This window comes from Salvelinus alpinus, chromosome 18 (assembly GCF_045679555.1).
Source record: "Salvelinus alpinus chromosome 18, SLU_Salpinus.1, whole genome shotgun sequence".
NCBI lineage: Eukaryota > Metazoa > Chordata > Actinopteri > Salmoniformes > Salmonidae > Salvelinus > Salvelinus alpinus.
In genome coordinates, this window is record NC_092103.1 from 39503748 (window position 1) to 39517111 (window position 13364).

The 13364-nt window shown below is 39.4% G+C and overlaps 2 protein-coding genes across 4 annotated transcripts in view; one reads left to right on the top strand and one right to left on the bottom strand.

The window, feature by feature from the left end:
* Positions 1–883, bottom strand: part of LOC139544574 (nuclear receptor subfamily 6 group A member 1-A-like) — a 181930-nt gene extending 181047 nt beyond the window's left edge. The window contains exon 1 of one of the 3 annotated variants that reach the window (XM_071351869.1): positions 661–883. In XM_071351869.1, coding sequence (XP_071207970.1) covers positions 661–721 — 61 coding nt within the window. In that variant the 5' untranslated portion in view covers positions 722–883. The remainder of the gene's footprint in view (positions 1–660) is intronic. The other 2 variants (XM_071351867.1, XM_071351870.1) reach the window with 2 other exon arrangements.
* A 4900-nt stretch (positions 884–5783) lies between these two features.
* On the top strand, positions 5784–8216 carry LOC139544311 (zinc finger protein OZF-like). The gene is made up of 2 exons (XM_071351279.1): positions 5784–6097; positions 6751–8216. The coding sequence occupies exons 1-2, from the start codon at positions 5902–5904 to the stop codon at positions 7887–7889; spliced, it is 1335 nt and encodes a 444-aa protein (XP_071207380.1). The 5' UTR covers positions 5784–5901; the 3' UTR covers positions 7890–8216.
* The last annotated feature ends 5148 nt before the right edge of the window (positions 8217–13364 follow it).

A 13364-nucleotide genomic window follows, 5' to 3' on the forward strand; every position in this document is an offset into this window, starting at 1 on the left:
AATGTGTGTTATGGCCTAAGATGATCCACCCCCAAAAATGAAATTATTCAATCTTGGAACAGACTAATCAGACCTGGAATAATCTGAGTGGTCTAATGTTACATTTATTCAATTGTATTTTTACTTAATGATAGGCAAATTAAAGAGATCAATAAACAGAATGATTAGTAGTGGTTGCACACTAATCACCAGCATAACCTTTCAAGTAACTTCAAGACCAGTTCTTATTTGTGACGGTTAAATATGAGTAATTATTCTACTATCTGCAATTGACTAATTATCGATGTTGATACAGCTTATACAAAAAGTAGGTGTAGCCTACAAGTCTTTTTAATTAGGTGGATTTTTCTGATTCTGCTTGAAGCATACTAAACTACCTCACTGTAAAATCAACGAGGAATATCACAATTAGGCTGTCAGCCCACCCCAGTCAATGTGACAATGGTTTCACATCATAGAGTCGTTCACTTCAATGTTGTCCTTGCACTTTATTTGGGTTGGGGAGTCAGAGCGTTATAAATGGGCAACCACTTTGCCAACATCACCGTGGCTATAGCCTCAGCTTCTGCTTTAATTTGAGAAATTAGGCTACATGGGTGTTTGGGAAAGTGGAGTTATGGTTAATTTCACAATGGAAAATAAATGATATAGGCGACATACCATTAATTGACTTGCTCCGATCAGTGTACTCAAATCCATTTGTCCTCTTCTCAATCTCCATCCTCCTACCGCTAAATAGATCTTCGTCTTGGTTTCAACAGTTGTCCTCTGGAAATTACGAAATGTGTCTTTATGTTTTCATCCAGGTCGCTAATTATAGAATAACCACTTCATGCCTCTGCCAGTTCAAAGGAAAAACCTTTTGCGCCACTCTCGTGCTACAAAACACACCTTGACGTTTTCATGAATCACGTGACGAAACACTATTTGGCGTCTGAATTCTGGGATTTGTAGGATTCAATCATTGTGGGGTTGTATTAGGACAAAACAGTAGTCTAAAATGTCTGAAATAACCTACTAGTTCATCCATTGTATTTCAAACAGTTTCAAACACTTTAATATTTAGTAGTGTCTGTGATAGGCCTAATAACAAATCACAGTAATATAGCTACACTGTATTGACCGGCTTCTCACCTCTGAAAAGCAAAATGCCATCCATAAGAGATCATGACATGACAATGCCCTGTTTGTAATATGGAACTGATTTCCATATTAGGTAAAGGGTTTGTGGAAGGAGGATGTCTCTCTCTCTCTTATATCTGTAGAGTGTATATACACTAAACAAAAATATAAACGCAACATGTAAAGTGTTGGTCCCATGTTTGGTTAATATTTTTGTTTAGTGTATAAATGCTGTATCTACAGATATCAGAGAGAGAGAGAGATCCTCCTTCTACAAACCCTTTACCTAATATGGAAAGAGTGTGCAAAGCTGTCATCAAGGCAAAGGGTGGCTACTTTGAAGAATCTAAAATCTAAAATACATTTTGATTTGTTCAACACTTTTTTGGTTACTACATCATAGGATATGTGTTATTTCATAGTGTTGTTGTCTTCACTATTATTCTACAATGTAGAAAATATTAAAAATAAAGAAAAAAACTTGAATGAGTAACTGTGTCCAAACTTTTGACTGGTACACTAAATACAGATTACATGTAATCCGTTACATTACTAGCAAAAATACTGTAATCAGATTACAGATACTTTTGAAAAACCATCGGATTACTTTTATATTCAGAAAGAATGTTTACGAAAAAAAATATTTCACACTTCTGTTTTCTCAGTGACATTCAAATCAGCATTGAAAAAATGCGCAAATTTAAATTTGTTCCACCTGAGCGAGTCTGACCACAAGTCAGAGACCACTACGATGACACACCAAATGTATTTGATGGATCGCGGGAAAAATATTATAGGAATAGGCTTTTGTAGGTTACAGTCCAAGCTATCTCTCCCAATGGTGCGACTGGTGTAGGCATCCAAAAATGATCTAACTTGAATAAACGCTTGGAGGTAAGGATGACAGCAGTGGTGTAGTCTACAGCGATACGGACATCACTTATTATTGATATCTACAAAGCGGATTGACGTGAATCACGCTGCTACTCTCTCATTTAGCTATTTGCGCCTTTCCGATTGTGGTTGTTGTGGATGGCTGTTCACAAATCTAAATGTGTGATATTTAAACCAAATAATGGTTGAATTCAAGAAGTTTAAGCTGCCTATCAAACATTGTTTTTGAAACCAGTGGACAGTCAGTGAAAAATGCGCTCTTACGACAGCTGCATAGTGCGGAACCCAGCCTATGGAATAAAAGTGGGGTTTTTATTGCTCAATCTAATTCATGGTGATAAAAATGTCTTTATCCTTAGGCTTAATGGACACATGCTCAAACTCGTACACTTTTTATAGACTTAAAATAACAATATGTAGTTGCTACATCCATTTTGGACTTATAAATGATAAATATAAAGATATAATTGAATCGTATTATTATATGTGGTAGAAAGCGATAGGTTAGAAGAAGCCTACATAAGCAAACCATAAAGTAAAATGTAACATCCATGTATGGCCAGCTATGTAAACTTTAACATTGATTTATCCTTGCAATAGATGTCGTTCAATTGGTAACATACATGTTTTGTCTTCTTCTAATGCCTCTTAAGGGGAAAGTAATCTAAAAGTAACTGATTACATTTAGAAAGTAACCTACCCAACCCTGCAGAATATATATATATATATATATATTTTTTTTTTAACTGGGTGTTTCGAGCCCTGAATGCTGACTGGCTGATAGCCGCGGTATATCAGACCATATACCACAGGTATAACAAAATATGTATTTTTACTGCTCTAATTACATTGGTAGCCAGTTTATAATAGCAATAAGGCACCTCGGGGGTTTGCGGTATATGGCCAATATACCACCGCTAAGGGCTGTATCCAGGCCATGGTATATTGGCCATATACCACACCCCGCCCCGTGCCTTATTGCTTAAATATATTATATGCAGCCTGCAGGATCGACAGCATAAATGCTCATCAAATCAAATGTTATTTGTCACATGCACCGAATACAACAGGTGTAGGTAGACCTTACAGTGAAATGCTTATTTACAAGCCCTTAACCAACAATGCAGTTTTAAGAAAAATAAGTGTTAAGAAAGTATTTACTCAAATAAACTAAAGTAAAAAAATTAATAATGATAATTAAAGAGCAACAATAAAATAACAGTAGCGAGGCTATATACAGGTGGTACAGAGTCAATGTGCAGGGGCACAGGTTAGTCTAGGTAATATGTATATGTTTTTATTTAACTAGGCAAGTCATGTTTTATTTTACCTTAACTAGTCAGTTAAGAACACATTTTTATTTTCAATGACGGCCTAGGAACTGCCTTGTTCAGGGGCAGAACGACATATTTTTACCTTGTCAGCTCGGGGATTTGATCTTCCAACCTTTCGGTTACTAGTCCAACAGTTTAACCACTAGGCTACCTGCCGCCCCGATAAAGCTAGATGTAGGCTAGATGTCCCAGGTACAGTGATGCCAGAGACATCAAAACCAAGTGAGAAATTCCTTATTGTGTTGTCAACCATTGGAGAGATGCAGAGATGGCTCATTTGAGCACACTTCACTTCACATCCAGGCATAACCTGACTGTGGTCAACTCAGGGCTAGTACATTTCCCCCCATTCCCCTGTATATTGCTGCCCTCTGGTGATGTCATTACATACTTGCTTTGGTTTAATCCAGCAGACTAAAAATAAGGAAGATATTCTCTGTAACAATCCAGCAAAGGACCATTGAAAATGCAGGGTTTCTAATTCTACCCACAGTTTGAATGTACAACTTTGTCGTAGGCTTATCCTGCCACCCACCCTCACATGTGAAATTCATGGGACTTTGCTGGAACAATCTCAGCTATTTAGAAAAAATAAATACATGTTGAATTGTATTTTGCTTCCTTGTAATGTGTTATGCTGACATTTTACATTACATTTTAGTCATTTAGCAAACACCTATCCAGAGCACTGTACAATCCGTGCCGTCAACTAAGGTAGGTAAAACAACCACTTATCACAATAATTTTTTGATAGTAGTAGGCCTATCATAAGCATTTTTTATAGTTTTTGCATTCATAATTGGCACTGGCTTACAAATTATGTACAGTAGCATAAAAGTCTGAAATAAAACGAATACACAGAAACACTCTCACTCTCACTCTCCTCCTATGCTGTCTTCAGAAGTAATACCTCTAAAACATTAGCTAGATTAGAAATTAATACATTCATTTTCCCAGAGAGAACTTCCATTTTCACAATCCTAGGATTTGGGAGAAATAATCTCTAATCTATCTAGACTACAGAGAGCTTAATCTGTGACAGTCAACCCTCTGAGATTCATTCATCGGCAGGTAGCATAGCGGTTAAGAGTTTTGGGCCAGTGACCAAAAAGTTGCGGGTTCGAATCCCTGAATCCCTAGGTGAAAAATCTGTTGATGTCCCCTTGAGCAAGGCACTTAACCCGAATTGCTTCTGTAAATTGCTCTAGATAAGAGCATCTGCTGAATGACTAACATTTTTAAATGTATAATCGATTCACAGAATACGGCATGGTATTCTGGTATGTTTTTTTTGTCACACTGCTTTGCTTTATCTTGGCCAGGTCACAGTTGTAAATGAGAACTTGTTCTCAACTGGCCTACCTGGTTAAATAAAGTTGAAATAAAAATGGTAAAGCATCACTCTGACAGGGGGAGGAGAGAGAAAGAGAGTTTGACAGTCAATCAATGAAGCTCTTTGATGTTCAAGAGATGTGAGTCTAGGTTGGCAAGTAAAATAATGTTATATACGTACTACCAGCATCCTATGAAGGATTTGGGAAACCCACCCCACAATAATGAGTACCTTTTTCAATGACAGACAGACAGACAATCATTCAGTGAGGTTACCTCCAGGAAATGGATGTGAGCCTCTGTGTGAGCTTCTCCAGCTCAACCTCGCTCTTCTTCAGCTCAGCGATCTCCTGTTCCAAACACTCCATGAAGGCTTCAGCTGCGTTCTCCCGGGCTACAACCAGCTCCTTCACCTCAATGTGTACGTCTTCTCTCAATTTTACAGATTCACTGACCTTCATGTCTTAAAGTAATGACGGACTACCATTTCTCTTTGCTTGTTTGAGATGTTCTTGCCATAATATTGACTTGGTCTTTACCAAATAGGGCTATCTTCTGTATACCACCACCACCCCACCCACCTCCCACCTTGTCACAACACAACTGATTGGCTCAAACGCATTAAGAAGGAAAGAAATTTCACAAATTAACTTTTAACAAGGCACACCTGTTAATTGAAATTCATTCCAGGTGACTACCTCATGAAGCTGGTTGAGAGAATGCCACGCGTGTGCATAGCTGTCATCAAAGCAAAGGGTGGCTACTTTGAAGAATCTCAAATATAAATTATATTTTGATTTGTTTAACACTTTTTTGGTTACTACATGATTCCATATGTGTTAGTTCATAGTTTTGATGTCTTCACTATTATTCTACAATGTAGAAAATAGTAAAATAAAGAAAAACACTTGAATGAGTTGGTGTTCTAAAACATTTGACCAGTAGTATATATATATATATCACTCTGCATTGTTGGGAAGGGCCTGTAAGTAAGTATTTCACTGTTAGTCCACACCTGTTGATTACGAAGCATGTGACAAATAACATTATTTGATACGATACGATACAGGACTCTTATTCTGAAATATTCCCAAAAATCAGACCTGGAAGTACTTAGTCATTCTGGCCTACTTCGCACCAGTTTTTGTAACTAGCTAGCTATAGCAACTCTTGAGCAGCACAAAAATCAATAACTTCTCCCACTATTTTTCTCCCCAAAATGTCTAAACTACAGCTACTCAATGAGGTTCTCGATGAAAAATTAGCTGCAGTTCCCCTGGAGATATCCGTGGTAGTTAAAACAACGATAGCAGAGTACCAGGGAGAAATCTCCCGTTTGAAGCGGGCGGTTGCACGTCTACGAAGACTGCTCGATTTGGTTTTCAAACCAGAGATAAAATTGCAAAGATTAGCAGGTTTGTGACTACGTGTCTCTGTTGTTTGACATGCATTTACAGTGTAGCCCAATATTAATCATTACAATTTTAGGCTTTGATTAGTACATTAGTATATACTGACGAGTAGCAATAAAATATGTGGGGGATACGCAAGCAGTATGGCTAGCTAACTACATAACGTTAGCTAGCAAGCATGTACAATTACTTTAATTACAATTTAATAGCATACCAATTTCACGACGAAATATTTAAAGAAAATGTGTCCATTGTCCATTGAAAATGCATTTTAAAAAAGTGTTCTATGTGCCATTTTGTCTTAAATGGTATTTAATTCGTTTTTGAAAAGGTATTATATTTTACTGGGACTCGTGTGTTCAGTACGATAAATCAGTCAAAGTAGTCCTATTTCTTCAATTTCGGCATTTATTTTGTGGATGGGCTCCTGAGCTAAAACACTGCATCTCAGTGCAAGGGGTGTCACTACAGACCCTGGTTCGATTCCAGGCTATTTCATAACTTGACGTTATTGGGAATCCCATAGGGTGGTGCACAATTGGCCCAGCGTCGTCCAGGTTAGGGTTTGTCCGGGGTAGGCCGTCATTGTAAATAAGAATGTTCTTAACTTACTTTCCTAGTTAAATAAATACAAATACATTTGATTCTTTCTCCAGACCTCCAGCAGCTCACTCTCACTGAAGAGGTTATTCCTGAGCAGGAATGGAGCCCTGGTCTGGGGCCGGTGGAGTCGGATACCGAAGAGTCTATGTGGGACTCTTTCAACATCATAACTGTGGAGAACCAAACAGAATCTGATGGCGAGAGCCACAACAGAGAATCTGAATCAACCAGTGACTATGAGCCCCCCTCTGAAGTAAGTCCAGACAGTGACAACAGTGAAAATGGAAACGTGGATGGAGTGGAGAGTAGAATACCACTGTCAGGATTAAAGCCTCTCAAATCAAAGAGAGGAAGAGGACGGCCAAGGAAAGGAACCAGTAAGTTGCCTGATCTGAAATGTGACGTGTGCGGGAAATGCTTTACAGCAGCACGTAGTCTGAAAAGGCATCAGCTAAATCTGCACAGTGAAGAGAGACTAACAGGACAGCCAAAGAAAGAAAACTGTGAATTTCCTGATCTGAAATGTGATGTGTGTGGAAAATGCTTTGAGAAAGCACGTAATCTGCAACGGCATCGGCAATATCGGCACAGTGAGGAGAGACGACACATGTGCGACACTTGTGGGAAATGTTTCATCCGGAAGGACCATATGACCCAGCACATGAAGCTTCACACAGAGGAGAAAAAACACTGCTGCACTGAATGTGGCAAACGTTTCCTTCACAAGTCCATCCTGAAAAATCATATGGGTACTCATACAGGGGAGGCTTTTAAATGTGATGTGTGTGGAAAATGCATGACCACTGCAGGTGGTCTGAAAGTGCATCAGAAAAATCACACTGAGAAATCGCATCAGTGCAAAGAATGTGACAAAGCCTACACCTTTAAGGGAGACCTGATAAAGCATGTGAGGATTCACACTGGGGAGAAACCATTTCAATGCAAAGAATGTGGCAAATGCTTCAGCGACAAGGGAAGCCTTCCAAAGCATATGATGACTCACACAGAGGAGAAACCACATCGCTGTAACGAATGTGGCAAATGCTTCAGTCTGAAGGGAAGCCTGACAGCGCATATGAAGATTCATACAGGGGAGGGAGTTCAATGTCATTTGTGTGGAACTCACTTGAAGTTAAAATCAAGTCTAAAAAGACATCTGCGAACTCATAGAAGGAATAGCCCTAATGAATGAGAACACGTACAAATGTTTTGGAAAGATCCAAGCTGAATATGAATTATAATTGTTATTTCTGTGGAATGGAGAAGGAGACCATTTTTCATAAATATTTTACCTGTATTTATAGTGTAATGTTTTGGATTGACAAACAGGACATGTGGTACAATTGAATGGCTTTGATCATTACTTATTTCAGAAATGAGATTGATAAGGATTTAGTATATTTAATTAAACTGCTAATAATTATAGGTCAAATTCATATTTACATAACAACTGGTCTGATTTAACTAATATGGCACTATTTTAAATACAATTAAAAACAAAGGCACTATTATTAATCAATATGATTTGTTTGGGTAGGACTCCTGGCAATACAAAAACAAACTTTTTACATGTGACTATTCCTCTTTCGCTAAAATAATATATATATATATATATATATATAAAAAGGAGTTAAGGCCCCCACTTGTGTCATGTCACATCATACCTGGACCACCTATTGAGATTAGCTTTTTTAAAGTAAATCAGGAGTTAAATGAGGTGAAAGGGAGACTGGAGGACTTTAAGCAGATTTCCCAATATTAATGGCCAAAACATTTGCACAACCACCCTGGGTGGGTAAACGGTGGATTTAGAAACTAGAGGTGTTCCTGTGTAGAATGGACCCCACTTTTACTGTGACACAATTTCTAGAAATGTGTGTATAGTCCCCCCCCCCAAAAAAATGTCAAGCATAAATGGTCATAGAAATCACAATAGCTTAAAAATACATTAAATTATTTGGATGATAACTAGTATTAAATATATCGACAATAGTGCATATTTTCCCCCAAATTATTTGTTTACAAGGTAAACAGGACAGGACTCTTATTCTGGAGGATTCCAAAATGGTCTCTGTTAACTGGAATCCTTGGGAAATCCCTTTCTGTTAGGGAACACCTACTCTGGGAAGTGGTTTTTTTCTCACCTTTATTTAACCAGGTAGGCCAGTTGAGAACAAGTTCTCATTTACAACTGTGACCTGGCCAAGATAAAGCAAAGCAGTGCGACACAAACAACAACATAGAGTTACACATGGGATAAACAAACGTACAGTCAATAACACAATAGAAAAATCTATATACAGTGTGTGCAAATGTAGTAAGATTAGGAAGTTAAGGCAATACATAGGCCATAGTGGTGAAATAATTACAATTTAGCATTGACACTGGAGTGATAGATGTGCAGAAGATGAATGTGCAAGTAGAGATACTGGGGTGCAAAAGAACAAGAAGATAAATAACAATATGGGGATGAGGTAGTTGGGTGGGCTATTTACAGATGGGCTGTGTACAGGTGCAATGATCGGTAAGCTGCACTGACAGCTGATGCTTAAAGTTAGTGAGGGAGATATAAGACTCCAGCTTCAGTGATTTTTGCAATTTGTTCCAGTCATTGGCAGCAGAGAACTGGAAGGAAAGGCGGCCAAAGGAGGAGTTGGCTTTGGCGATGACCAGTGAAATATACCTGCTGGAGCGTGTGCTACGGGTGGGTGCTGCTATGGTGACCAGTGAGCTGAGATAAGGCGGGGCTTTACCTAGCAAAGACTTATAGATGACCTGGAGCCAGTGGGTTTAGCGACGAATATGAAGCGAGGGCCAGCCAATGAGAGCATACAGGGTGCAGTGGTGGGTAGTATATGGGGCTTTGGTGACAAAACGGATGGCACAGTGATAGACTACATCCAATTTGCTGAGTAGAGTGTTGGAGGCTATTTTGTAAATGACATCGCCGAAGTCAAGGATCGGTAGGATAGTCGTGTGCATGTACAATAACTCAATTTGCCTTTGCACTCCTAAACAGCACGATTTAAAAAAACTTTTGCAAAGGGTAAAGTCTACAAAACTTAGTCCACACTGTTCATAACAGATTCTAGTTTTGTAAACAGAAAACGGTATTGAGATCAAATGTTTAATTGAAAATTTGCAAAAGGTTGGCTAAAATCCATCTCTCACTGCCCGCCAGTGGGCTTCCTCACATATTTGGTAGTGAGTGGAAACGCTAACCGGATGCTTCACCTTTATACATCAGGTGGAATATCTGTCTCATTGTTCTATCTGTGGTATGAGTATTCGAACACAACTTATGGCTCTGGCACTGACCATTCCCGGAATGCGTCGTTATTCTTGCCAGAAGCACAGATAGAACAATGAGACACACACACACCCATAAAATGAGGTGGAAACTGAGCTGCACTTCCTAACCTCCTGCCAAATGTATGACCATATTAGAGAGACATATTTCCCCCAGACTACAAACTCACAAAGAATTCGAAAACAAATACAATTTTGATAGACTCCCATATCTATTGGGTGAAATACCACAGTGTGCAATCACATCAGCAATTTTTGTGACCTGTTGCCACAAGAAAAGGGCAACCAGTGAAGAGCAAACACCATTGTAAATATTTATTTATTTTCCCTTTTGTACTTTAACTATTTGCACATCGCTACAACACTGTATATTTGAAATGTCTTTATTCTTTTAGAACTTGTGTGTGTAATATTTACTGTAAATGTTTTGTTTTTCATTTTTGTTTATCTATTTCACTTGCTTTGGCAAAGTAAACATATGTTTCCCTGCCAATAAAGCCCCTAGAATTGCATTTGCTTGGTGTTTCCACTCACTACCAAATATGGTAGTGAGCGGAAGCCCAGTGGACAGCAGTGGAAGAAGATGGATTCTGCATGTTCTCATCGATGAAACATTTGATCTCAAGTTTTCTGTTCCCAAAACTAGAATATGCTATCAACAGAGTGGACTAAGTCTTGTAGACTTTACCCTTTGCCAAAGTTGTAAAAAATTGCGTTGTTTCGAAAGAGTGCAAAGGCTAATTAAGTTATTGCACAAGCGCACTTCAGAGTAGGCGATCTGTAATGGAAATATACAGATGATGCTAGAACGGGCCAATAGAATCTCACTAGCTCGTGTTTGGCTTTGCCCCTCCTTGCTTGTTCTGCCCACTATGACTAATTTGTTCCCATTGGAAACGACAGGCTGTGGTCTATCTTGGTTTAGTTATAAAAAAGTAGTATTTTAAGAAATTAAGAGATGGTGAACCTAAACTCGATTCGTATTAACGCCCATTTGCCGTGTTCAAAACAACTGGGATATTGTAAAAATACGAGGTCAAATCATGACGTCAGTGATCTTCAGATCAGAGCCTTAGAAAGAGGCCCGAGTTCCCTGGTTAGAATTCCAAGTTGGATGACCTTTCAAATCCATTTTTCCCAGTTGTTTTGAATGCTCGGAAGTGTGAGATTTCCGAGTTCCCAATTGTTTTGAATCTAATCTCATTGTTCTATCTGTGACTATACCCTAGCTTTTTACAAGGGTTTTCGTGATGATTAATTTAGGAACAGCGTGACACACCATGACAACGTGAACGTGATTGGTTGATAGTATGCTGGGCAGGCATTATACATTCCTCCATTTATTAACCAATGAGATTACTATCATTTCTTGGGGAGAAGCATGAAGCGAGACGGTGGATGGTGGTTGGAAGAGTGCGCTTGTTTGAAATGGAAAACTGTTGTGGTAGCTTTTGATAAAGAAGAACATCAAGACGAAGCAGCTGCTTTATAAGTGGGATACACTTAGGGGTTTGAGGGGTTTGTGCTGATTGTATGGAGATTGTGACAGCCGGTTAAATGGCGTCCCTTGAGAAGGCAAGAACAAGACGTGTCAGGAGATGTGCAGTATTATCATAAGGAGACGTATACTTGGAATACGAAGGAGGAATGAAGGGAAAAAGCGAGGCAGAGGAGGTCTGAGGGAGGAAGAGGGTGAGCTTGAGTCGGTTAAAAATGGCAGAAAATAGGGAGATGGTTTGTTAAAGGATGGTAGAAAGTAGCAGAGTGAGCTGAAGACAGGAGGAGAAATGGAAGTGAATGAGGTCGAAGTATCGGAGGTGGTAGGTGTGAAGTTCTCGGAGCCCGAGGCTTGCACTGAGGGTCAGGATAAATATGTCTGACAGTAGGAGTGAAGTTTTTGGAAAAAGTGGACCCTGCCTTTTGGCTGATCCATTTGTGGTTGCAGGGTGGCTAAAAACAGAGTTGGGTGCTGTGGAATCGGTGAGGGTAACCAGAAGTGGTCATAATAATTGTTTGTGTTTCTGTTGGTCAGAGGGAGATGACACTGCGCTTAAACGAATGGGAGCAAGAAATGTGAATGGTTTTGCTCTCAAGAAAAAGGGCGCCATTGAAAGGAGTGATTACTGTTGTAGCAGTCAATGTAAAAGTTGACCAACTGAAGAGGAAGATTCCCGGTGTTTGTGATGCTTGTCGTTTGGTGCGACACACAGGGTGGCGTGACTGGTGAAACAGAAGAGTCTGTTCTTTTGAGTTTTTATGTTGAGGCTTTGCTCGACAGTGATGTTAGGATATATACGTTATCCTGTACAAGCTTTTGTGCTGAATACATTACGTTGTTACAGGTGTCACGTTTATGGGCATGTGGCAGCAGTGTGTAGTAGAGAGTTTCCTAGGTGTGCAGAAGGGCATGAGACAAAGGAATGTGTAGCATTGGGGAAAGTAGTGGTATGTGTTAATTGTAGGGTTGCCCATGTGGCTGGGGATCAGAAATGTCCTGTGCGAGAGGCAGGTTGAGGTTTCCAGGGTTAGAGTAGTGCAGAAGTTGTCATATGCTGAGACAGTGAAGAAAGTAGAGTAAGATGGGTCAAGGGGGAGGGATCCTGAGAGGAGTGGTGTGAGTAGTAGATCTGTACCAGTACAGAGGGATAGGCCAACAAGTGATATATTTCAGTGCGATTTGATTTTTAGCATTTATAGCAATGGTTATCAACTGTACTGCAGGGATAGAACGTAAGTCTCCGAAAATGTAGGTTGTGGTGGCAGATGCGGAGAGGTATTTGGGTGTGCAAGACTTGACATCAGACAAATTACAGGGTGTGTTAAGCAGTGGTGCCCAGGTTGTTGGCCTAAGGTAGGACTAAATAGATTTAAAATAGTGGAGTAGAATGGTGTTATTTTTAAAATAATTTTCAGAGTGTAGTGTTAATGGTAGGGTATGTATTTATTTAAAAATTCAAGCAAAGTATAAGGGAGTTGTACTCCGGTCTAGTAGATGGCGGTAATGCAACATTTATTGGATACCAACCGCCGTTAAACGTCATCGAAGAATCCTCGTTTCTTCAAATATTTCTGTTATTGCCTGCTTCACAGCGGTAGCAAAAAAAATGCTAGCTATCACATGTAGCTAGCTATATATTTTAACGTTAGGTGAATGAGTCTGAGGGCGAAATGTCAACTTACAATATGTTCCAGTCAGAAACAACATCGATTATGGCTTTTGTCGTCGAGACTGTAATGAAAGAAATTAGCCATCTTTCAAACGCGCAACACTCGGACGCTAACGACTGCAGTAACTCTGAGAGAGAGGTGAGCGCTGACAAATACTCTACTGAGCAGCGTGATGACGGGTGCGTAGTGA